The sequence below is a fragment of the Tursiops truncatus genome, chromosome 20 (genome assembly GCF_011762595.2).
Source record: "Tursiops truncatus isolate mTurTru1 chromosome 20, mTurTru1.mat.Y, whole genome shotgun sequence".
Lineage (NCBI taxonomy): Eukaryota > Metazoa > Chordata > Mammalia > Artiodactyla > Delphinidae > Tursiops > Tursiops truncatus.
Genome location: NC_047053.1, coordinates 50,681,130 through 50,703,654, shown reverse-complemented (window position 1 = coordinate 50,703,654; position 22,525 = coordinate 50,681,130). Strand labels below are relative to the sequence as shown.

The window sequence follows — 22,525 nt, the reverse complement described above, 5'->3', positions numbered from 1 at the left end:
ATCTTCCTGGGGAGGGGTGGGGAAGGGAGGGGAATAGGGACACGACCTAGCCCTGGCGGCCCCTGGGTCTGCGCCCCTCCTGCGTCTGCGGCAGCCACTCAAGGGTAAGCCACAGAGGACAGCAAACGGGAACCTTCCCAGGTGCTGGTGGCACTGCTCCCCCCCAGGATGTGCCAGGAGGCTCCCTGCCAGCAGCAGGAGGGCTGCCACCCTTACCTTTGCTCCAAGATACACAAGGTACAGCTCGTACACAAGGAACAGCTCAAGCACAGACATGAAGCTCCCAACCTCACCAGAGTGCCCTGGCCAGCCTCCCCAGATGGAAGGCAGTGCCAGTGCCAGAGAAGGCCACAGCACCGGGTCCAGCTGGGGTCAGGAGAGGGCAGACCGCTTGCAGGCCCGCCAGTCCCCGGAGCCTGGGGTCTGGCCTGTGCTGCCTCTTCCTGGCCCTGGGTCCAACACTCAGCCCTCTCGAAGCCCTGGCACCCTCAGAGAACAGCTCAACCTGTTTGGGGGCCATGGCCTAATGGTCAGGCTGCAAGAGGTCTGCCATCCGACCTGCAGCGGCCCCTGCCTCTCACTCCACCTTCCTGAGCCAGGACCAGAGAAGCTGCAAGGCCCCAAGCTTTCTCCTAAACATTTATTTATAGCTCTGCTCAGCCTGGCCCCGGGGTGGGCTCCTCGAGCCCCTCCCCAGGAGGCGCGTCCACGTGCATCTCCAGCCCCGTTGGCAGGTTTGTCATCTCACTGGGCAGGTGAGCTGTATTCGGCTGGGAGAGGCGCCCCTCGGTGGAGACGGGTCTGTCTTTCCGTTGAAGAGAAGAATGTGCGAGACGGCAGGGAGCAGACCTGGCTCTGTCTTGCTCCCACGCCCGCCAGCGGCCCAGCCCAGCTAGCGCGAAGCCCAGGGAAGTCGAGAGCAGCCCCAGTAGCCAGGCCGAGCTAGGGCATCATGCTGGGGAGGGGTGGGGGGGTGGCAAGCCCTCATACGAGCCCCTAAGTCACACTCCTTTATAATCTGAGTTAAAAATAAATAAGCTTTCACCAGGGGCTGAGAGCCTGCCTCTTTGGTAACGTTCCCTCTTAATACACGGACTCTTTAGGCAATATTGACACAAATAGGTGCAGGAATTTTCCCTAACACTACCCTCCCTCTTGCTGCTGCGTCCACACGTTTTAAGTGCCCTTGGAGTAGACGGTGGAGTGCTGGGGAGAAAAAAGCTAAGTACTCCCAAGAAATCAACTCGGAACCAAGAGCCACAGACCTGTGCTGTCGGTCCACTGCTGAATCCTCCATCCCAGGCTCTTACCCTTTGTCACCAGCGCTGGCTCTGGGGCCAGATGGCTTGGCTTTGAACTCCAGCTCTGCTGCTTCCTAGCTGTGTGACCTTGTGCAAATACTTTAACCTCTCTGTGCCTCGGCTTTCTCAGCTGTAGGTGGGACCAACAGTGGTCCGGGCCTCTTAATGCATGAGGATGAAGACTGGTTTGTAGGTGGAAAGCTCCTCAGCAGTGCCTGGCCGGTCAGGAACCCTCAACAGAGGCGAGGCAACATGACCACCACTTATTCTGTTTCCGCTTCCTCCAGGCACCCACTGAATGCTGGAACTGGAAGGGGGGTGTAGCTGGGGCTCTTAACCTGGGCAGGGGGTGGGGGTGGTCCTTGAACCTCCGGAAGTAGCTGCAAAGCATTGTGGGTGCGTAGCTTTTGATGGGAAGAAAGTCAGCACCTTTCTTAGACTCTCAAGGGGGAGCCTAACTGAGCAGCCCTAATCCAGCACCCTTTTATCGACAGATGAGGAAACTGGTCAAGAGAAGGGGGAGAGGTGCTCAGAGTCACCTGGAAGTGATCCAGCCTCCTAGCTCCAGGCCACTGTCCCTCTCTGGCCCCATGTGTAGCCAAACCCCAAGGGAACCCTTAGCCCTCTGGCTTTCAGGCAGGATTTAGCCCCTCTGGGAAGAGCAGGGACTTTGGGGGACCTTCCAGGCCAGGGGGCTTAGCTCCATGGCCTAATGGTCAGGCTGCAAGAGGTCTGCCATCCGACCTGCAGCGGCCCCTGCCTCTCACTCCACCTTCCTGAGCCAGGACCAGAGAAGCTGCAAGGCCCCAAGCTTTTTCCTAAGCATTTATTTATAGCTCTGCTCAGCCTGGCCCCGGAATGGGCTCCTCGAGCCCCTCCCCAGGAGGCGCGTCCATGTGCATCTCCAGCCCCGCTGGCAGGTTTGTCATCTCACTGGGCAGGTGAGCTGTCGGCAGGTGTCATCTCACTGGGCAGGTGAGAGTCGGCACACGTGAGCAGGGGATGGACTCGGGCCTGGAGCCAGAGCTTGGGCTGCAACTCTGTCCCTATTTCCTCTTCTGTGAAATGGGGGCAGTAACAGTATCTGATCACAGACCTGGCGCATTATCAAGCTCTCAGCAATGAAGGGTTTTCTCTCTCCTCCCTTGCATCCCGTCCCTCAGCTCCCAGGCCCTTCCTCTCTCCAGGGAAATAAAGGTATATACCAGTCATGGGCAGGAAAGGGGCCTGGCGGGCCAAGGAGGAGAGGCGAGGGGTAGTGCCTAGGCCACGACCCGCCATCCAGAGAGGAGCTACCTGAGTCGTTGCCAGCCAGCATCTGAGCGCTCTGGGACCGTGAGGGCAGCTGACCGCTGTCGCTGAGTGACTGCTGCCGGTGCACGTGGGGCCGGGACTGCTTGGCCTTATGCTTTATCCCCGAATCTGATGGAGACAGTGGAGGGGAGGGGCAGTTCTGAGACACCGGGTGGGAGCCCTGTGGGGACCCATGGGGATGGGGAGAGGGCTGCAGCGCTGCTGGTCACAGCCAGCCTCAGCTGGTGTCCTTCTCCATCTTTATTCGTGGATATGCCCCTTGTAAGCCCTTCATTCACCGAAATGTCCGCCCGGCCATCTGTCTGTCCATCCATCCATCCACCCACTCACTCACTCGGATATCCACCCACAGACATCAGCCCCGTGCCAGGTGCTGGGTGAGTTCTGACTCCAGGTTTATGGTTCGGGAGGGGAGGCAACTAGAAAGGTGCATACGTGGCGGTGAGACCCGGTGGGAAGTGACAAATGGCACACCTCAGGATGGCTAACTGGAAGGGGACATTCCAGGACACGGGTGATTCACAAAGTGGTGGGGGGCTCAGGAGAGGGTATTCTGAGTTATGAAGAAGGGGTAGGACTTGGCCTTGGTGATGCTGGGAACAGAGGCTTAGGCAGGAAGACTGGGCTGGCGTCTGAGGATAAAAGCTGGCAAGAAAAGTTGGGGCCACATCCCAGCTAGTTGGCTGAGACTGGACAGCTGTACCCCTTCTGCAAACACTGACCCGGAGGCTTTTGGAGACCTGAACGTTTGGAGTCAGGGAGGTGGAGGAAGGCAGTCAGGGCCCGGTGGCCACAAGAAGGGCCTTAAGGAGCTGGATGGACCCTGTGGGACCCAAGCAAGGAGGCTGAGGGGCCTCTGGGCCACCTGGACACTCACTGTCTTTGTTCAGGATGTCCGGCAGCCTTGTATCCATCCGTCCCTTGTAAATATGTCCGTCCAGGCCCAGGATATCCACCTCGTCGTGCTGTGGAGATGGGCGAGTGCCGCTCAGAGCTGCCCTCCCGTCCTGCCTCCCAGAGGGTGGTCCTCGCCTGAGGCCGGCACCAAACGGTGCTCAGAGCCCTTGAGGGGGCTCTGGGCGGCGCCAGGGCCGAGCCACAGGGGGAAGGGGGGGCCCGTGGTGGAGGCGGTAGTGCCAGGTGGGCGGGTGGCCGGGTTGGCATTCCTCTTCCCAGGAAAGGATAAGAACCTGACACTTGGACTGGGTCTGACTAAGAAACCTCCCCGAGGCCGAGGGCCCAGGAGGGGACTTCTGGTGGCTTTTCCAGAGGGACCTGAGAGTCTGGCGTCACGGCAGTGCCCCCCACCTTCCTGGCGATCTGGATCTCCTCGGTGGGGTACAGGCCCTGTGCCAGGTGCTGCAGGCGGGTGCGGCGGTAGGGGTAGGTGAGGGTGTGGCTGCCCCCGCAGCTCCGGGGCGGCCTCCCGTAGGTGTGATCGGCTGCACCTGGCAGCCTGCGGTGAAGACAGCGGAGTCACGGGGAGCAGGTGTGGCCGGGGACATGCCTAGGGTGGGGCGGGGGGCAGCACTCGAGCCAGGACAGGGCAGGGGGTGAGTGAGCAGGATGGCCCGGCCGGCCACCCTGAAGGCCCCCCCCCCCCCACACACACACTCACACGTATGTGTTCACACACATACATTCACACACACACATTCACACATACTCTCACACATTCATACACGTTCACACACAATCATACATTCTCATACACCTTTATACACACGTTCACACACATTCTCCCACACACAGGCCCCACCCCTCATGCACACACAATCTCACACACACACTCTCACTCGTACAATACACATGAACAATGCTCACTCACACGTGTTCACACACATTCTCTCTCTTACACACGCACGCACACTCCCGCGCTCTGTGCCAGGCTCTCGGTGGTGGTGGCCTGTGAGTGGGCCGAGGCTCGCCGCCTGCCCCGGGGGCCCGGCCCGGCCGCCCACCGTCTGTAGCAGGGGCAGCCGAGGGTGGGTGGGCTGTGAGTGGGCCGAGGCTCGCCGCCTGCCCCCGGGGCCCGGCCCGGCCGCCCACCGTCTGTAGCAGGGGCAGCCGAGGCACTGGGAGCGCAGCAGCTCGCGGATCATCTGGCTGCTGGCCTTGACGGAGCCCCCGAAGTGGATCTGCACCTTCTCGATGTCCATCAGCATCTTGGAGTGCAAGCTGCGCAGGCGCCCCACGCTCCGCTCCGTCTGCCCCAGGTTGCCCCAGGGGAAGGCAGCGCTGCCCAGCTGCAGGCTGCGGGGGGGGGGCAGCAGAGGGGTGAGCCATGCCCCCGGCATCCTCCCCTCAAGGAGGAGGTGGGAAGGCGTGGGGAGGAGGGCAGGAGCCCCAGAGGGCGTGAAACGCACCCCCCACCCACTAATCCCACCCACTGGTGGACCACCGCCTCCCTCCCTCACATGCCCGGTATGAGCAGGGAGGGGGGGTCTCAGAGGCAGTGTCCCCCCAGGATGCCCAGCAGGGACCCAAAGGCAGGCGCTCTCCTCCTCCGAGGCTCTCACGCTGGGAGGAGCTGGGAGCTCCGTCAGCACCCTCGCAGCGCCGCCCCTACTGCCCACCCCAGGCGTGAGGAGGAACCTCCACTCCTGCCCTCCAGACCCCCCTGCAAAGCCCTGTACAGGACTCCCTCTGCTGCCCGTACTTGCGGCTCTGCTGCCGGACCTGCTCCAGTTCAAAGACCGTGTAGGGGCGGATGGACCGGTGCCCGGGCAGGCCTGGGCCCACAGGAGTCAGGGGGATGACTCTGGGCAGGGACAGAGCGAAGGGAAGGTTGGAGTGTGAGGAACCCCATCGTCCAAGCCCCCCGCCCACTCCCCACACTCCACCTGCCCGAGGATCCTCCCCGCCCGGGCAGGGGTGGGGGGCTGAAGGCCGGGGTAGGAGCAGCCAGTGGGTACGGAGTGAACGGTGAGACAGCAGGAGCCGACAGGAGGTGGAGACAGGCCTGGGATACAGGAGACGCAGCCCCGCCGAGCCCGCCCCCATCGTGGCCACCAGCTGGGGCCACTCACTGTCCAGTCACAGGCATCTCCAGGGGACGGTCACATGAGAGGCAGTGGAAGTGTGCCAGGAGCTGCCTGTGAGGAGGTGGAACACACAGAGGGTAAGCGCCCTGCCCAGAGGGTCCCGAACGCGGGAGACAGAGAACCCAGCGGGCTTGGCGCTCTGTGGGCCAGGCAGGCTGGACGCTCAGTGCCCAGAGTGATGGGTCCCAGGCCACCAGACTCACCAGCTCCTAGACGTGTCCGCTTCTGGGCACACACCCAGCACCCACCTACCCTAACCCAAAGCCGGCAGGGTTCCCAAGCGCCCCAGGACTGCCCTGCGTAAGCCTCGGGAGCCCTCTGGTGGCCAGGAATGGAAATCCTGGGACTCAGGCTGCCATGGGCCAGGCCCCCCAGGAGTGCTCTCAGCTCTGGGGGCTGTGGAACCCCTCGCACCTGTGCCCAGAGAGCCTTACGCCTCCCTCCCCTCCCACTCTCAGCTGTAATGTGAACTGGCCTGAGCGAGAAGAGCTTTTCAAGCTCTAAAACTCTGTCACTCCTACTGCGGGATGGTCCCAGGCAAGATCAACCATTCCCTCTGAGCACACCTCCAGCCCGCCTGCCCTCACCCCTTCCAGGCCTCACCTCCGCATGGCGGCTGCCTCGTCCACCTGGTAGAGCGGAGAACGTTCTTTGAGCTGCAGTCGCAAGGATTTCCAGCCATCCTCCAGTGACTGCTTCACTGGGTCCAGCTCCAGGCGGTCCAGCTGTGGGTGAGGGCGGGGCCCAGGTGAGCTCTGAGGAAGCAGGTGGGGTCTGCGGCGCCTGGAGAGGAGGGCGTTGTCCCAGTCCAGGGGGCCCTGGAGCCTCCCACCCCTCACCTTGTTGTCCATCTGCACCAGGAGCCTGTCCAGCATCTTCTGCCAGTCCCCCTCCCGCCCGCTCATCTTGGCCACCAGCTCCTGCATCATGTGGTTCAGCTGCTCCGTGGTGGCGTCAAACTGGACACGGCTCACTTTGGCCGCCAGGGCACTCTTGTCGGCTTTCTGCCCGGAGAGAGGAAGAGGTCCCCCAGATGGGAGAGAGCCATGGGGGGTCCCACTCCCTGCAGTGGGAGCGCCAGCACTGAGCCCACATCCCCCATCGGACTAGCTTCCTCTCTCAGCCTTTTTTTTTTTTGCGGTACGCGGGCCTCTCACTGCCGCGGCCTCTCCCGTTGCGGAGCACAGGCTCCGGATGCGCAGGCTCAGCGGCCATAGCTCACGGGCCCAGCCGCTCCGTGGCATGTGGGATCTTCCCGACTGGGGCACGAACCCGCGTCCCCTGCATCGGCAGGTGGACTCTCAACCAGTGCGCCACCAGGGAAGCCCCTCTCTCAGCCTTTTGAAGAACGAGCGGTGGGACTTCCCTGGGATGCAGGATGGCCCCTCGGCCTAGCCTTACCACATTGATCTCCAGCTCCAGGTGTTCCCTGTTGGCCTTTTCCTTCTGCAGCTTCTCCAGACCCTGGTACAACACCTGGGAGGCCGAGCAAGCAGGGAATAAGGAACAAGGAGGAACTGGGGCCGCGCCTCGGCCCCGCCCCCGCCCCCCTGCCCGTCCTCACTTCGATGTCCTTCTGCCTCTGCCGATGGTCCTCTATGAGGTTGCCGGTGATGATGCTGAGTTTCTCACAGTCGCCCTGTACCTGCAGGATGGCGCTCTGCACGCGGCCCAGTAGCTCTTCATCCTGCAGCAGAAGGACAAAGGCAGCCTCCCTGGGGCACCCGCAGGGGTACTGCCGCCCCTGGTAAGTCAGCCCTTAAAACATCACCCGGCAGACAGGCCGACTTCAGACCCCATTCTGGATCTCCTCAGCTGCCGCCACAATTCCTCACCTCCCCGTGGACTAGCCTTGAGGGACCTGGTCCACCGGGGTGGGTGGGCAGTAGAGGCGGTCTCAAGGCCCAGGAGTGGTGAGCTGCTCCCCTGAGATTTGGGGTGTGGGCTACAGCCTCGCCACCCACCCTGAGCTGAATCTGAATTCTGGAGTCTAAGAGGCAAGCCTCGGGGACTTGTGCTCCCTGCCCCACCAGCAGGCCTGCCCTTTGGAGGGGAAGTGGGAAGGAGTCCAGAAGACCGGCATGAAGGAGGGGTGATGAATCCTAAGGCTATGCCAGCGTCCCGAGGCATGTGAATGGCACTGCTCCACCCCTCAGCCAGCCGTGCTGTCCCCACCCACGGAGCCAGCTCTTCCCCGTGGTCCCCCATCCCCAGAGCCAGCTCTACGGCTGCCCTCGCTGCGACCCTATGGAAAGACCAGGGACTTCCGTGCGGTCGCTAAAGGGCTCCATCATGGAAAAGTGGCCCAAACATCCCTCCCCCAGGGACTCCCCGAGGGGCTCCGTGCAGGCGGGCCGTGAGCGGCCGCACCGGAGGAAAGCAGGCGGCATCACCTGGCTCTGCTGCTTGGCCTTCTTGGAGGGCCGGGAGGCAGCCAGGCTGCTGACCATGTCCTGGAGCTGCTCGTAGCGCTGCACCAGCGTGCTGACCCGGTGGCTCAGGTCCAGGCTGCAGGCTGGGCAGGTGGCCGCAGGGTCGATCTGGCTGGGTGCCAGGGTGGTCGGGAGCTTGTGCGGGGCCGCGCTCATGCTCATGGACAGCAGCGTGGAGGACGAGGCCATCATGTTCTCGATGATCGTCCTGAGCTTGTCTAACTGGGCACGGGCGAGAGGGCGGGTGCAGGGCAGTGAGCGAGGCCCAGCTACGCCGCATCCACACAGTCGCCAGCAGCGAGTGCTTTCTGCCCTGGCCGCTGCGGTCTGGGCCGTGCCGCGGCCTCGGTGCCTCCCAGGGTGTGCAGCACATGCGAGGCACTCGACCTCCGTCCATTAAATAGTGACCAGAGCTCCCAGGGAGGGAGCTGATAAAGCCCTTGCAGGAAGGAGGCTTCTGGACCTTTCTCCAGCCAGCCCATTGGTGCAGTGTGAGAACACATCTCCTCTAGCTAAATCCTACAGAGCTGATGTCTGTTAGTCCACAAACACCCTGCCGACACACAGGCCCTGCTCCAGGCCCTGGGGACACGAAGGGTGGGCTCACACATGCTCTGTCCCCATCTAGAACGTAAATAACAATAAGAGAATGTGATTTTCTCACACCATATACAAAAATAAACTCAAAATGGATTGAAGACCTCAATGTAAGACTGGAAACCATAAAACTCCTAGAGGAAAACATAGGCAGAACACTCTTTGACATAAATCGTAGCAATACTTTTTGGATCTGTCTCCTAAGTCAAAGGAGACAAAAGCAAAAATAAACAAATGAGACCTAATTAAACTTAGAAGTTTTGGGGGACTTCCTTCGTGGTGCAGTGGTTAAGAATCCACCTGCCAATGCAGGGGACATGGGTTTGATCCCTGGTCCGGGAAGATCCCACATACCCGGAAAAACTAAGCCTGTGCACCACAACTACTGAGCCCGCATGCCACAACTACTGAAGCCTGCGTGCCTAGAGCCCGTGTTCCACAACAAAGAGAAGCCACTGCAATGAGAAGCGTGCGCACCGCAACAAAGAGTAGCCCCCACTCGACACAACTAGAGAAAGCCTGCGTGCAGCAACGAAGACCCAACGCAACCAAAACTAAATAAATAATAAATAAAATAGATTCTTTTAAATAAATAAAAGCTTTTGTGCGGCAAAGGAAACCATCGACAAAAAGAAAACACAACCTATGGAATCGGAGAAAATATCTGCAAACGATATGACCCATAAGGGGTTAATATCCAAAATATATAAACAGCTCATAAACTCAATATCAAAAAAACAAACAACCTGATTAAAAAATGGGTAGAAGACCTGAACAGACATTGTTCCAAAGAAGACATACAGATGGCCAACAGGCCCATGAAAAGATGCTCAACATTGCTAATCATTAGAGATGCAAATCAAAACCACAATGAGGGGCTTCCCTGGTGGCGCAGTGGTTGAGAGTCCGCCTGCCGATGCAGGGGACACGGGTTCGTGCCCCGGTCCGGGAAGATCCCACATGCCATGGAGCGGCTGGGCCCGTGAGCCATGGCCGCTGAGCCTGCGTGTCCGGAGCCTGTGCTCTGCAATGGGAGAGGCCACAACAGTGAGAGGCCCACGTACCAAAAAAAAAAAACCACAATGAGATATCACCTCACACCAGTCAGAATGGCCATCATCAAAAAGTCTACAAATAACAAATTCTAGAGAGGGTGTGGAGAAAACGGAACCCTCCTACACTGTTGGTGGGAATGTAAATTGGTGCAGCCACTATGGAGAACAGTATGGAGGTTCCTCTAAAAACTAAAAATAGAACTACCGTATGATCCGGCTATTCCACCCCTGGGTATATATTATCCGAAGAAAATGAAAACACTAATTCGAAAAGATGCATGCACCCCAATGTCCACGGAAGCACTATTTACAATAGCTAAGACATGGAAGCGACCTAAGTTTCCATCAACAGATGAACGGATAAAGAAGATGTGGTTTATATGTAAAACGGAATACTACTCGGCCATAAAAAGGAATGAAAATTTTGCCATTTGCAACCACATGGATTGACCTAGAGAGGATTATCCTTAGTGAAATAAGCCAGACAGAGAAAGACAAATACTGTGTGTTGTCACTTATATGTACAATCTAAAAGATAAAACAAACTAGGAACTATAACAAAACAGAAACAGACTCAACAGATCTAGAGAACAAACTAGTGGTTACCAGTGGGGGGACGGAAGGGGGAGGGACAAGATGGGGTAGGAGATTAAGAGGTACAAACTACTATGTGTAAAACAAAAGAGCCACAAGGATATATCGTACAGCACAGGGAAATAGAGCCATTATTTTATAATAACTTTAAGTGGAAAATAATCTATAAAAACAGTAAATCACTATGGTGTGCATTTGAAACTGATATAAGAGTGTAAATCAACTACACTTCAATAAAAAAAAAAAAAGAGAGAGAATGTGATAAGTCTACCACTACAGGGGTCTCTCATGGCCTGGCTGGGAACAAACTCCTTCCACTCGCCCTCCTGCTCTCTTCTGGATCCCATGGTCCCAGTTTGTCCCCACAAATGATTGGTCCCAGCTAGACACCCGACTGGCCAAAGACCTGTGACGTCTTATCCTGGCTTAGAGAGAGGGACTGCACCAACCTAAGGCCCCCTTTCTTGGAAGCGCGTAATACTGCAAGGCCTGGGGCAGCCCTTTTGGACTGTGTGGAGAGATAAAAGAGCTGGCTGAGAGCAGAGGGAAGAGAGACGTGCGGGTATTTGAGAGAGATGGATAAGGAAGGCGACACAGAGGCAAAAACACACACACAGAAAGACAGACAGGTGGTGGCCCTGGCCAGACTGCCCGCTTGGCCTGGAAATTCTGCTTTTCCCAATTTCCTCTACACGTTATGTATTTTCAGCCAGGCTCCCTTTTGCCCGAGCTCAGCAAGACTCTTGCCACCAGAAGAGCTGACACGCTTCTGAAGAGTCAAGAGGCCGAGCCTGCCCAGCAGGGAGTGGATGCCCTCCCAGGTGTGGCCCCAGGGAGCCCCGGAGGTTGTGAGCTTTGGAATGACAGATGACTCCTAAACGCACTATCTACTGCTGTCCTCCTGCTGGCCTGACAATCAGCTCTGGGTCATGAAACGGTGCGAACCACTGTCCTGACGAACTTGGAGTGGGCCCAGAACAGGGCCTCTAGCACAAAGGGACTCCTGACGTGGGACCCCTGGGTCCAATGGCTTTGCCCATCTGATCCTTCCGTGAGCACTCAGAGGCTCTTCCTAGTCCAACGCTCCTCGCTGGGAACATTCTGGGGTGCCCAAGGATCGTAACACTCTAGACGTAAAGGCATGTACACCTGGAACTAACGCAACATCGTAAATCAACTATACTCCAATTAAAAAAAAAAAGATGTAAAGGCAGACACTTTGAAGACAGGGAAAAGACAACCCACAGAACAGGAGAAAATATCTGCAAATTATATATCAGGTAAGAGTCTACTATCTCCAATGTCCACAGCCAACTCTGCGAAGGGCCCTAGTCCCTGTGGCTAGAGAGTGCGGAATCCTCACCTGATCCTGCAGGTAAAGGGAGGCTTCGGAGACCGAATGTTCCATGCTGACCTTGCCCCGTTCTTGACTCTCCCTCAGCTCCGCCAGCTCCTTCTCGATGTCAGCCACGGTGACTCTGTATGCACGAGAGATGGTCCGGCCCCACCACCGGCCCAGGGGCCTGGGCCCAGCAGTGCTGAGCCCCGGCCGTCAGGGATGGAGGAGGCAGACGGGGCTCTTTCACGTTCCCCTCCAGCTCTGTCTAAGGGGTCCAAGGCCCCGCCTGTCGTGGAGGTGGGTGCCCAGTGTGCTGGCCTGAGAGGCTTCTAGGGGGTGAGGCCTGGCACTGCACAGAGACGGCTCTGAGGGGCTCCAGCAAATGCTCCGAAGCCTCCAACTGGGGACAGAATCTAAGAGGCTTTTGGTGGTTTTTTTTTTTTTGGTTCTTCTAAGCCCTGGTGCTGAGCTGTTTTAAGGACCTGGGAAACTTCCACTAGCAACTTGAACTAGATACAGACAACCCGAAGAGCAGACACAATGCGGGTCAAAGATAGTTCAGGGATGAGTGAACCACAGGCTTCTATCACCTCCTTGACTGAGAACGTGTGATGCCAGGACAGAAGCTGCATGTGGCAGGGGGATTTTACCTGAGGACACCCAGCTGCAGGCTCAGCTGGCCAGCGTTCACCTCCTTTCCTGTTTCTTGCTCTTCCTCCCCCTCCAGGATCCTGTTCACCTTCTCCAGCTACAAATCCAATGGAAGAGGAGGGTCAGGCAGGCTTGAGATCTCTGCTTTCTGAACGTACCTCTGCAGCCCCAGCAAGCCCCTCCCCCATTCCCTAATCCTTTAAAAAAAAAATTCCCACCACGCACCTTGTGGGAATCTTAGTTCCCGGACCAGGGATTGAACCCTGGCCTCTAGCAGTGAAAGCGCCTAACCACTGGACCACCAGGGAGTCGCCCCCATTCCCTGATCCTATCCAACCCTCTGGCAAAGCCCAAGGTCCCTTCCTAACATCCACCTATCCATCCATCCCACGGATGCAGGTAGCTAGCATTAAAAGAATGACTGAAGACCCAGCAGCCCCTCGCTATGACCGCTGGTCCCAGACAGTCCCACGAACTTGGCTCCAAGGCTGCTCCAGTGACAGTGGCTTGTATTGGAAATGGCCACATGTAATGAAAGGAGCTCAGGCCTCCTTGTTGGCCCAACTGAATCTTAATAGCTTTGAATGTCAGGTTTTAGATCCAGGAAATAAACACGTGGATACCTGAGGTGTGCTTCCTATCTGAGGAGACTGTACAGATCCAGTGAGATAATAATGAAAGTGAAAGGACTGTGTAATCTATCCATATGCAAATGAAAGGGATTATTGGCACTTGAAGGCCAAGTAGGAGGACCCTCCCTTACTTACTTTTGCTTTTTCCTGCCGGACTTCTTTGGTCAAGGCCTTTAAGGTCTTCAGCTGTTCCTGCAGGTCAGCGGGTATGGACTTCTTGACTATGGAGAACCGAGGCCTTAGAGTCAGAAGCGTCAGATTCCCCATGGGCTCCCAATCCCAGCCCTCACAATCAAGAACAACACATATCATTTATCTGCTTTTCCTGGGGGCTGGAGAGAGGGGATGGGAAGAAAGGAGTGTCCTTTTAGGGGATAAGCGTCCTTAGCTCTAAAGAGTCCACCTAATGCTTAATATCCTAAAGGGCTGTGGGACCACTTACCCACAATTTCCACCCAACTCTAAAATCGTAATTATTCTCTGGGGCTAGAATTGTGAATGTGCAAAGGTTAAATTTAATTTTTCAACATTCTCTCTCCCTGCCCAACCCCATGAAATCACTTTCCCTTCATCCCAACATCTTCCCAGCTGCTTTCCAGAGAGTCTGGCAAAGGCATAAGAACCTGCCTCACTCCTCTCCTGAGGCTCCTTTATTCCTACCGGTTCAATCCCATCTCTTGGACTCTGAAGGCTATGGGAGAACCCAGAATGGCTAAGAATGGAAATGCTGTTTTCACGGCCTCAGGCAGAGGCCCAGGGAGAGAGAAGGATGAAACCAAGCGAGGAGGACATCAGCCTCTCCTCTGGGCACGCAGCACCCACCCATCAGTGTCAGCAGGTACTGGATCTTCTCCAAGTCTGTTTGGCCAGCTTGTTCATCATCCAGATCCTTTACGTTCTCCTTAAGCTCCAGGTAGAGGCCGATAAGCTCTCCCATCAGACGAAATGTTTCCACTGCCATGGGGAAGCTAGGAGCCAACTTATCCAGTGAATCACGTTTCTCACCCTGAACATCACTCCTTTCTGATAAGCCTCGGTATAAATAGTCAAGGGAGCGTGTGCTCCTGAGAAAGGGGGCATCTTGGCTTGGGGAAGTCTGAACAGAAACTCCAGGTCGGACTGAGCCACGTATTTCATTTGGATCCAAACCCACCTCGACATACTGATCTACACCTTGGTACCCTGGGCCATGGGAGTCTGGGACAGAATGTGCCCGGTCATGCTGCTCTGGTTCAGGTGCTTCCAAATGCTGTTGATCCTGGCGTGCAGATCCCACACCCGTGCGTAATGGTTTTGGGCCACGCTGGTCTGGGCCAGGACGCATCAAACCTTGTTGATAAGTCTCTCGTAGTACCAAGCCTTCTCGGTCTATACCTGGTGATGCCAAACCTTGACTGGCTACGAGTGGTGACACCCGACCATATTGATCTCTGCCAGGAGGTGCCACACCATGCTGGTATGGGCGTGGTGATATAAAACTTCGAGGATCTGCATGGTATGTTGGAAAGCCATGAAGCTCTGTGCCTGGTGGTATCAAGCCTTGATCTGTACCAGATTGCCTCAACCAATGCTGATCTATTACAGGTTGAACCAAACCACGCTGATCGGCATGAGGCTGCATGAAACCACGTGGATAGGCACCAGATTGGACCAAGCCATGTGGATAGCCACCAGGCTGTACCAGACCAGGTGGATATGTACCAGGTGGAACCAAGCCAGGCATAGATACACCAGGTTGAAAAAAGCCATGTGAACCTGTATCAGGCTGCACCAAACCAGGCTGACCTGCACCAGGTTGGACCAAACCAGGCTGACCTGTACCAGGTTGCACCAAACCAGGCTGACCTGCACCAGGTTGGACCAAACCAGGCTGACCTGCACCAGGTTGCACCAAACCAGGCTGACCTGCACCAGGTTGCACCAAACCAGGCTGACCTGCAGCGCCAGGCTGCACCAAACCAGGCTGACCTGCAGCGCCAGGCTGCACCAAACCAGGCTGACCTGCACTGGGTTGCACCAAACCTTGCTGATACATTCCAGGCTGGACCAAACCAGGGTGACCTGCACCAGGTTGGACCGAGGCAGGCTGACCAGCACCAGGTTGCACCAAACCAGGCTGACCTGCAGCGCCAGGCTGCACCAAACCAGGCTGACCTGCACCAGGTTGCACCAAACCAGGCTGACCTGCACCAGGCTGGACCAAACCAGGCTGACCTGCACCAGGCTGCACCAAACCAGGCTGACCTGCACCAGGTTGCACCAAACCAGGCTGACCTGCACCAGGCTGCACCAAACCAGGCTGACCTGCACCAGGCTGGACCAAACCAGGCTGACCTGCAGCACCAGGTTGCACCAAACCAGGCTGACCTGCACCAGGCTGCACCAAACCAGGCTGACCTGCACCAGGTTGCACCAAACCAGGCTGACCTGCAGCACCAGGCTGCACCAAACCAGGCTGACCTGCACCAGGCTGCACCAAACCAGGCTGACCTGCACCAGGCTGCACCAAACCAGGCTGACCTGCACCAGGTTGCACCAAACCAGGCTGACCTGCAGCACCAGGCTGCACCAAACCAGGCTGACCTGCACCAGGTTGCACCAAACCAGGTTGACCGGCACCAGGTTGCACCAAACCAGGTTGACCGGCACCAGGTTGCACCAAACCAGGCTGACCTATACTGGGTTGGACCAAAGCAGGCTGACCTGCACTGGGTTGGATCGTCTCATGCTGCTCTGTGCCAGGTTGTATGAAGCCAGATGTTCCCAAACTGGGCTGTACAAAACCTTGCTGATCTGCAGCAACTTGCATCAAACCAGGTGACAGCAAGCCCTGCTGATCCATGCCAAATATTACGAATCCATGCTGATCTACCCCAAGAGGCACCAATCCATGCTGATCAGTGCCAAGTGGCCCCACACCACTCTCGTCCATGCCAGCCTGTTTTATACCACGTTGGTCTATGCCAGGCAGTATGACACCATGCTGATATGTGCCAAGTGGAACCATACCAGGCTGGTCTGTACCAGGTAGTCCCAATCCTTGCTGATCTCTGCCAGATACCAATGGTGGCACTGCATCACTCTGAGCCATGCCAGCTAGTACCAATTCCTGCTCATCCATTCCAGGCGGCGTCACCCCAAGCTGACCCACAGCGAGGGGTACCGCACCATGTGCGTAAGTGCTAGGTTGTAGCGATGCAGGCTGACTCATGCCAAGTGGTCCTAATCCATGTTGGTCTGGCCGTGCATAGATCTGACCCTGGCTAACGTGCACTCCCCCATGCTGATCTGGGGACACATGACCATGCAGAGCTCTAGGCAAGGTGGCGGAGGATACGTCCTGATAAACCGGGCCAAGGTGTGCATCTCGTTCATCTCTGCGTAGATGTGCTAAGCCGTGCTGCTCTCCAGCCCGGCGACGATCCGACTCTTCTCTCAATTGGGGACGGTGTTTGGTTAGGCCAGCTTCTTCACGGGCCCTTGAGTGCTCTTCTCTACCAGGAAACCCAGTAGCAGACGCACCTTTGCTTTGTTCCCTGCCAGTAACCCCTTCAGAGGAGTATCCTATGCCACTGGTTCCCGAGGTCTCATCTGCGCCGAAACCACTGGCAGACGCTATAGCCTCGTCAATACTTGGATGCTTGGTAGAGGCCCCACTTGGAATTTTATCGTTTGATGTCATGGAACCCTGCCCTTTGCGCCTAGGAAGCCTTGTTGATGACTCTGAGACCTGGTGGAAGAGGAAGAAAGAAATCAGTGACTCTGAGTAAAAAGTACTCATTTTAAGAGTTGGAGGGAAGGAAGTGTGGGGCATCTAAGATGATTTAGAGCCCCTGGAAAAAAATACCCTCACAAAACTAAACTGGACACAAATACCAACTTTGACATTCTTGAGGGATAGTTCTCCAGACTTCTGAGAATCTGCACGTTTGTAAATGGCATCATAATATGTAATTTCCCTCATAAAAGGCAGGGGAAAACCTGCAAAATACAAGTGGTCAACTCCAACCCTCGTTGAGTCTACGAGGACGAATAACGTATTGAGTTTACAATATAAAGTCTACCCCATCGTTGACCCATTGCTGGTGGCAGAGTGCACGCTGCAGGGAAAGTATACCATGTATTTAAAATGCAAAGCACAAATCCAGAAATTCCCATTTTCTGTATGGACTCTCACAAAAGAACGCACCAAAATACAGGTACAGAGTCTGTGGCATTATTTATGAAAATAGATTATCAATAGGGGTATATTTACAGCACAGCCATGCTGCAGAAAATTAAGAAGCTGTTAAAAAAAAAAAGGATGTGGATTATTCCCATTTCCAGCCCAAATGGAGTAACAGGGACTAGATTTACCTTCCGGTCTATAACAACCAAAAACAAAAAACCAAAAAGCAACAACTATGAAACAGTGGTTTTCTAGACACTGGGTATCAGCTGATGAAGGCGATAGCAATCCCTGAAAGATGGGGAAGCAAACTATGGGAGCCCTACTGTTGCCTCAGCTTACTGGCTGGCTGGTTCCCAGGCTGCAATGCAGGGATGGGGGACTGAAGTGGGGCGAGCAGACTCCCTGTGTGGGAGGCAGAGAGAAGCATTCAGGGAGACCGAGGCAGCGAGGGCTCAAAGAACATAGGATTGGGAAGAAAGCACGAGCATGTAAAGACAACAAAGCAGATCCCCAGAGGGTTCCCCCTCGGGTATTCAGCACAGAAACGACCAGCACGTACATGTGAGGAAACTCCCCAGACTGGGAAAAGAACCATCTTCACAGCTAGAGGGAACAGCACCCAGACTCTCGTGGGGCTGGGAACAGTGCCTGTTTCTACAAGCCAGTTTGCAGAAACCTGTAATTCAGGGGGCAAAGGACTCAGAAAGGCGCTGCGTTGGAAGTGGAAGATAATCAGCCCTACACTGAACATGGCTATGGACCCAATAAGGAAATAACTCAAGGGACTTCCCTGGTGGCGCAGTGGTTAAGAATCCGCCCGCCAATGCAGGGGACACGGGTTCACAGGTTCGAGCCCTGGTCCGGGAAGATCCCACATGACGCAGCACAGCTAAGCCTGTGTGCCACAACTACTGAGCCTGCGCTCTAGAGCCCACAAGCCACAATTACTGAGCCTGCATGCCACAACTACTGAAGCCCTTGCACCTAGAGCCCGTGCTCCGCAACAAGAGAAGCCACCGCAATGAGAAGCCTGTGCACCGCAACAAAGAGTAGCCCCTGCTCGCCGCAACTAGAGAAAGCCCTCGTGCAGCAATGAAGACCCAACGCAGCCAAAAAAAAAACACAAAACAAACCTCAAAAAATATACAGTAAAAGATACAAGGGAATTAAAATAGTACACTAGAATACATTTATTTAACACACAAGAAGACAATAACAGAGAAACAGAAAAGACACAAGACATATAGAAAACAAATAGCAAAATGGAAGTTGTAAACTCTATCAGTAATTAAGCACTCCAATCAGAAGGCAGAGATCAGCAGAATGGATTTAAAAACATGATCCAGGAGGCCCGTAGTTGCCTAAAGGGGCCTTTTCTTTTCACACGCGGAGGCACATGAGGCCCCGTCCATGGACTGGGCAGCCATGGCCACGGAGAGCACGGTAGCGAGTGCTGGCGTGCGTGTCCTGGTGCCAGGAGGGGTGCTGACCCAGTGCGTATTCACTTTGAAGAGGAAGGTGGCGCCGCAGTTAGTTGAAGTCATGTTCAATCTCGTGAAGCCCCTTTCTAAATCGCTCCACTATTCCTTGGGTCCCAAAGCAGAAGATATCCAAAGGGTGACCACAACCTAACAGGCAGTCATCCGCCTTTCCCTCGGTGGAGGCCTGCAGATAAGTTTTAATTTTTGCTTTCTACTTTGTTTAACCTGTCAGGCCACAAAGCTTTGAAGAGGAAGTGTCCTTTCCTTTGAACACGCTGTTTCTTCAAGAGAGCATCTATCCTCAAGGTCCACAGACCTAGTAAAATGGCCACTGGGAGATCCTCCGATTGTTAAAAGCCCATTGCCATAGATCTAGCTGGCACCCAGACTCATTACCTTGATCACAGGGAACTGAGGAAGCTTTTTCCTCCCTTAAGCACGTTTTGACTACAATGCTAGGCCTGGGTTTTCCCGATTACGGTAAGTCTTTCATTCTTGCTGACCATTAGAAGAAGTACCAGGAGGAAGAGGAGAAGTAGAAGCAACATCATCATCATCACCTCTGGGTGATAAAGAAAACTGCAAAGCACCGCCCTCTCGGCCATCAGAACACGCCCTTGGAAACACGTGGTCAGTGTCCTTTCACACTCAAGTCCTGGCATGGGCATCGTCCATGTTAGTTCTGAGCTCCTTTAACTGTAGCTGCTACGTGGACAGCTGCAGCCTCCTTCCTCATGTCTGGTTCTCCAAACATGGAATTTACTTTTCCGTGCTCACCACACTCCCCAACCCCGGACGCACACCCTCCCTTCCACCCTGGCTCTCCACTCGTGATGCAGGCAGATGGCGCACCTCCCAACCGCCCTAGAGTTACCACCACCAACGCAAAAAAAAAACTGGGCTCAAGTGTGTTGTATTTTCCCAACTTGAGATCGTGAAACTCTCCTTCCACTGCCTTCATTATGGTCTGCGCAGGCCTGCACTTCTCATTACTTGCTGTCTTGCTTCTCAAAAGTTAATATTTATACTAATTCTCATCTGCTTCTGGGGTCGTTCGTGATTATGAGCCACTGTCAGATCCCTGACACTTTCTTACCTCTGGAGAAGTAAAAATGTCTAAAGTTGCTTCTGTTGAGGCTTATTTTTAGGTCTTGCAGGTGTCTTCTGGTGGCACCCCGAGGAAATGTGTTGCTCATTCAAAACATAGGACAGTGACATGTGGGTAAGTGTAAAAAAGCTTTGGCTTAAAAAAAATATAACAGTGAAAGCAGAGGCCACCTTTTCCTAGGCCACTCTCTGTTTGCAGGCTCTTCTTCCAACTCTCTCTGATGTTGCTTTCCTCTGAAGAAGGGCCCCAAACTCAGAAAGCAGTCTGGGTGGGCTTCCCTGGTGGCACAGTGGTTGAGAGTCCGCCTGCCGATGCAGGGGACGCGGGTTCGTGCCCTGGTCCGGGAGGATCCCGCATGCCGCGGAGCGGCTGGGCCCGTGAGCCATGGCCGCTGAGCCTGCGCGTCCGGAGACTGTGCTCCGCAACGGGAGAGGCCACAACAGTGAGAGGCCCGCGTACCGCAAAAAAAAAAAAGAAAGAAAGAAAGTCTGGGAGACCAGAAGGGTGTCTTTAGTACCCAGATAATATTTGGTGAACCCCAGATGGCCACTTGGTGGTGCCAAAGTGTTCTTTGCTCTCTTCCCCGTGAGTCTGTACGTCCACGTGACCCTTTTTGAGTGACCCAGATACACAAAGCCAGGGGAAGAGGAATGTCAAGGCCAAAGAGCAGCTGACCCTTGTCCTTGAGGGCCGTTTGAAAATACCCACTTTATTCAGACAAAGAAAGCTTAGCCTGGTTATCCTGTGCACTGCCTTGGCACAGATGCCCGCACCCGTGGTTACAAGTCACCATCAGCAAAAGGCTTCCTGAAGAGGTTTTATTTCCAGGGTTGGTCACCTTTGTCCACTAATAGTGAAGGGACTCGTGCATTTCAGGACAGACTCTAAAGGAACTTTGAAAAGCTATGAAAGCAAATCAAAACTACGCTCTGGTACTGTTTTCAATCTAACCGATCGGCCAAACTAAGAAAAGTGGGTACCAACAGACAGAGTTGGCGGGATACTGAGAAACAGGTTCTCTCCTACATTGCTGGTGGGGGTCCAAACTGCAACCACGCCCATGAAAGGTAATTTGGCAAAAGCTAGCCAAATCACAAATGTGCGTTCTGTTTCTAGGAATCGACCCTATGAGTACCTTCACTTGTGTGAGTGTCACATTAGAGCATGGTTTGTTATAAGATTGGGGGAAAAACATAAAACATGTCCAAAATAGAAAACTTGTGAAATAAATTATAAACACCCACATAATGGAATACTGCACAGCAGTAAAAAAGGGAAAGGTTCGGGGGCCCCACCCAAGACCGCTGCCCAAGCCCCCACCCCCACCCCCGTCTCTGTTCACCATTTGTGAGGCCATCCGGCCGCCAGTAACCGCCTGCTCCAGCTCTTCCCAGGTGACCATGGTGGCTTCTTCTGCATCAGGAATCGCACGGAGCTTCCAGCTCACTATTTCCTGACAGTGAAAGACAACACGTATGTGTGAACACACACACACCAAACACACACTACAACACACACACACACACCCCGAGTTTAATCCCAGGAAGCTTCAGGAACAGAACAGAACTAACAGGATTGGGTGGGTCCTTCCAAAGCCCCAAGGAGAAGTCACTGTCCAAGTAACCAGTGAGTCCTGAGTGGCTGGTTTCCTGTCCCATGTGGGCTCTGGATGGACAACTGAGCAAGGAGGGAAAGAATGTTCCCTCATTCCGGGGGGGGGGGGCACCCCAAGAGGCAGAGGGCATATAGCACCCTACCCTGGAAGGATGCAGACACCTGGGGTGAGAGTCTGGATGAACCCCGAGAGGGGGGGCCGGGCCGCGGGCAACCATCCTACCCCCTGGGGCCCCTGAGGGCCCTTTCCCATAGAACTGGCTGAGATTACCAGGAATTTGTCCCTTTCTCTAATTAGCTTCTCCAGTTCATCAACCCGTTGGAGGAGTTTCTGCAAGAAGAGTTCAGAGATTAAGGATCAAAGCAGCCCCTCCTGTGGCCCTTGCACACGCGCACACAGACACAAACACACACACTCTCACAAGGCAGAAGAGGAAAGGAGGTATGTGGGTCTGAGAGAGCCGAGGGTAAAGAGAAGGCTGGTAAGCCAGGCTCCCCGTGCTCTTCCCAGCCAACAAGAGGAAGGGAAGCGGAGTGTGGCAGGTGGTACCCGGGGACAGCGTGCCGCAAGCAAAAACCATGCAGGAATGGGAACATTTCTTTGGTCTGGGATGCATTTCACACAACCCACTAGTGAGACACTGCAGCACTGCTCCACGAGGCTAACCTCGCCTCTCAAGGACAAAGATGACTGGGTACTTCAAGGGCATCTGAACGACTGTGTTGCTTAAAGAGAAAAGCACCTCAAAACAACCAGAGCAAATTGCTATCATTTAAGTGGCTCCTGATAACTTCTGCAAACCTCCAGAATCTACGAATCTAAAGGTAAAACAAGCCTTTAGTCTAACCGAAGACAGCCCCAAACCTAAACACCACACTTTACAAAGAAAAGCTTCCCAGAGCAAAAATGAGTCCTGCTGGGGGCTGGAGGCCTTGGGATGAGGTGGGCACGTGGAATCCATGGGTTAGTCTCCTCCAGGGTCTCGGCTACCTCCTCCTTTGAGCTTTTCTTCTCTCTCAAGTCTCTTTTCTCAGCCTCTCCCTGGGCTTCCTCCTAATTGCTCCTCCTTTTTTCCCAGCTCTAATCCCCTACTCCGGTCTCATATGGGCCTGAAACAGAAGCACTGCCTAGTATCTCCTGGAACTGGCATACTTCCGGCCTCTGCTGTTCACTGGAAAATGCTTATGCTGA

General features: G+C 55.1%; 1 protein-coding gene across 3 annotated transcripts in view; it reads right to left on the bottom strand.

Moving 5' to 3' along the window:
* Positions 1-22,525, bottom strand: part of QRICH2 (glutamine rich 2) — a 28,070-nt gene that overhangs the window by 3,288 nt on the left and 2,257 nt on the right. The window contains exons 2-19 of one of the 3 annotated variants that reach the window (XM_073797851.1): positions 21,605-21,664; positions 21,062-21,172; positions 13,782-16,689; positions 13,095-13,180; positions 12,327-12,424; positions 11,701-11,815; positions 8,053-8,313; positions 7,224-7,394; positions 7,061-7,135; positions 6,499-6,663; positions 6,263-6,384; positions 5,645-5,710; positions 5,275-5,376; positions 4,665-4,868; positions 3,924-4,071; positions 3,493-3,580; positions 2,598-2,723; positions 2,114-2,359 (exon numbers count right to left, since the gene is read on the bottom strand). In XM_073797851.1, the coding sequence (XP_073653952.1) occupies positions 2,232-2,359; positions 2,598-2,723; positions 3,493-3,580; positions 3,924-4,071; positions 4,665-4,868; positions 5,275-5,376; positions 5,645-5,710; positions 6,263-6,384; positions 6,499-6,663; positions 7,061-7,135; positions 7,224-7,394; positions 8,053-8,313; positions 11,701-11,815; positions 12,327-12,424; positions 13,095-13,180; positions 13,782-16,689; positions 21,062-21,172; positions 21,605-21,664 (5,034 nt within the window). In that variant the 3' untranslated portion in view covers positions 2,114-2,231. The other 2 variants (XM_073797850.1, XM_033846660.2) reach the window with 2 other exon arrangements.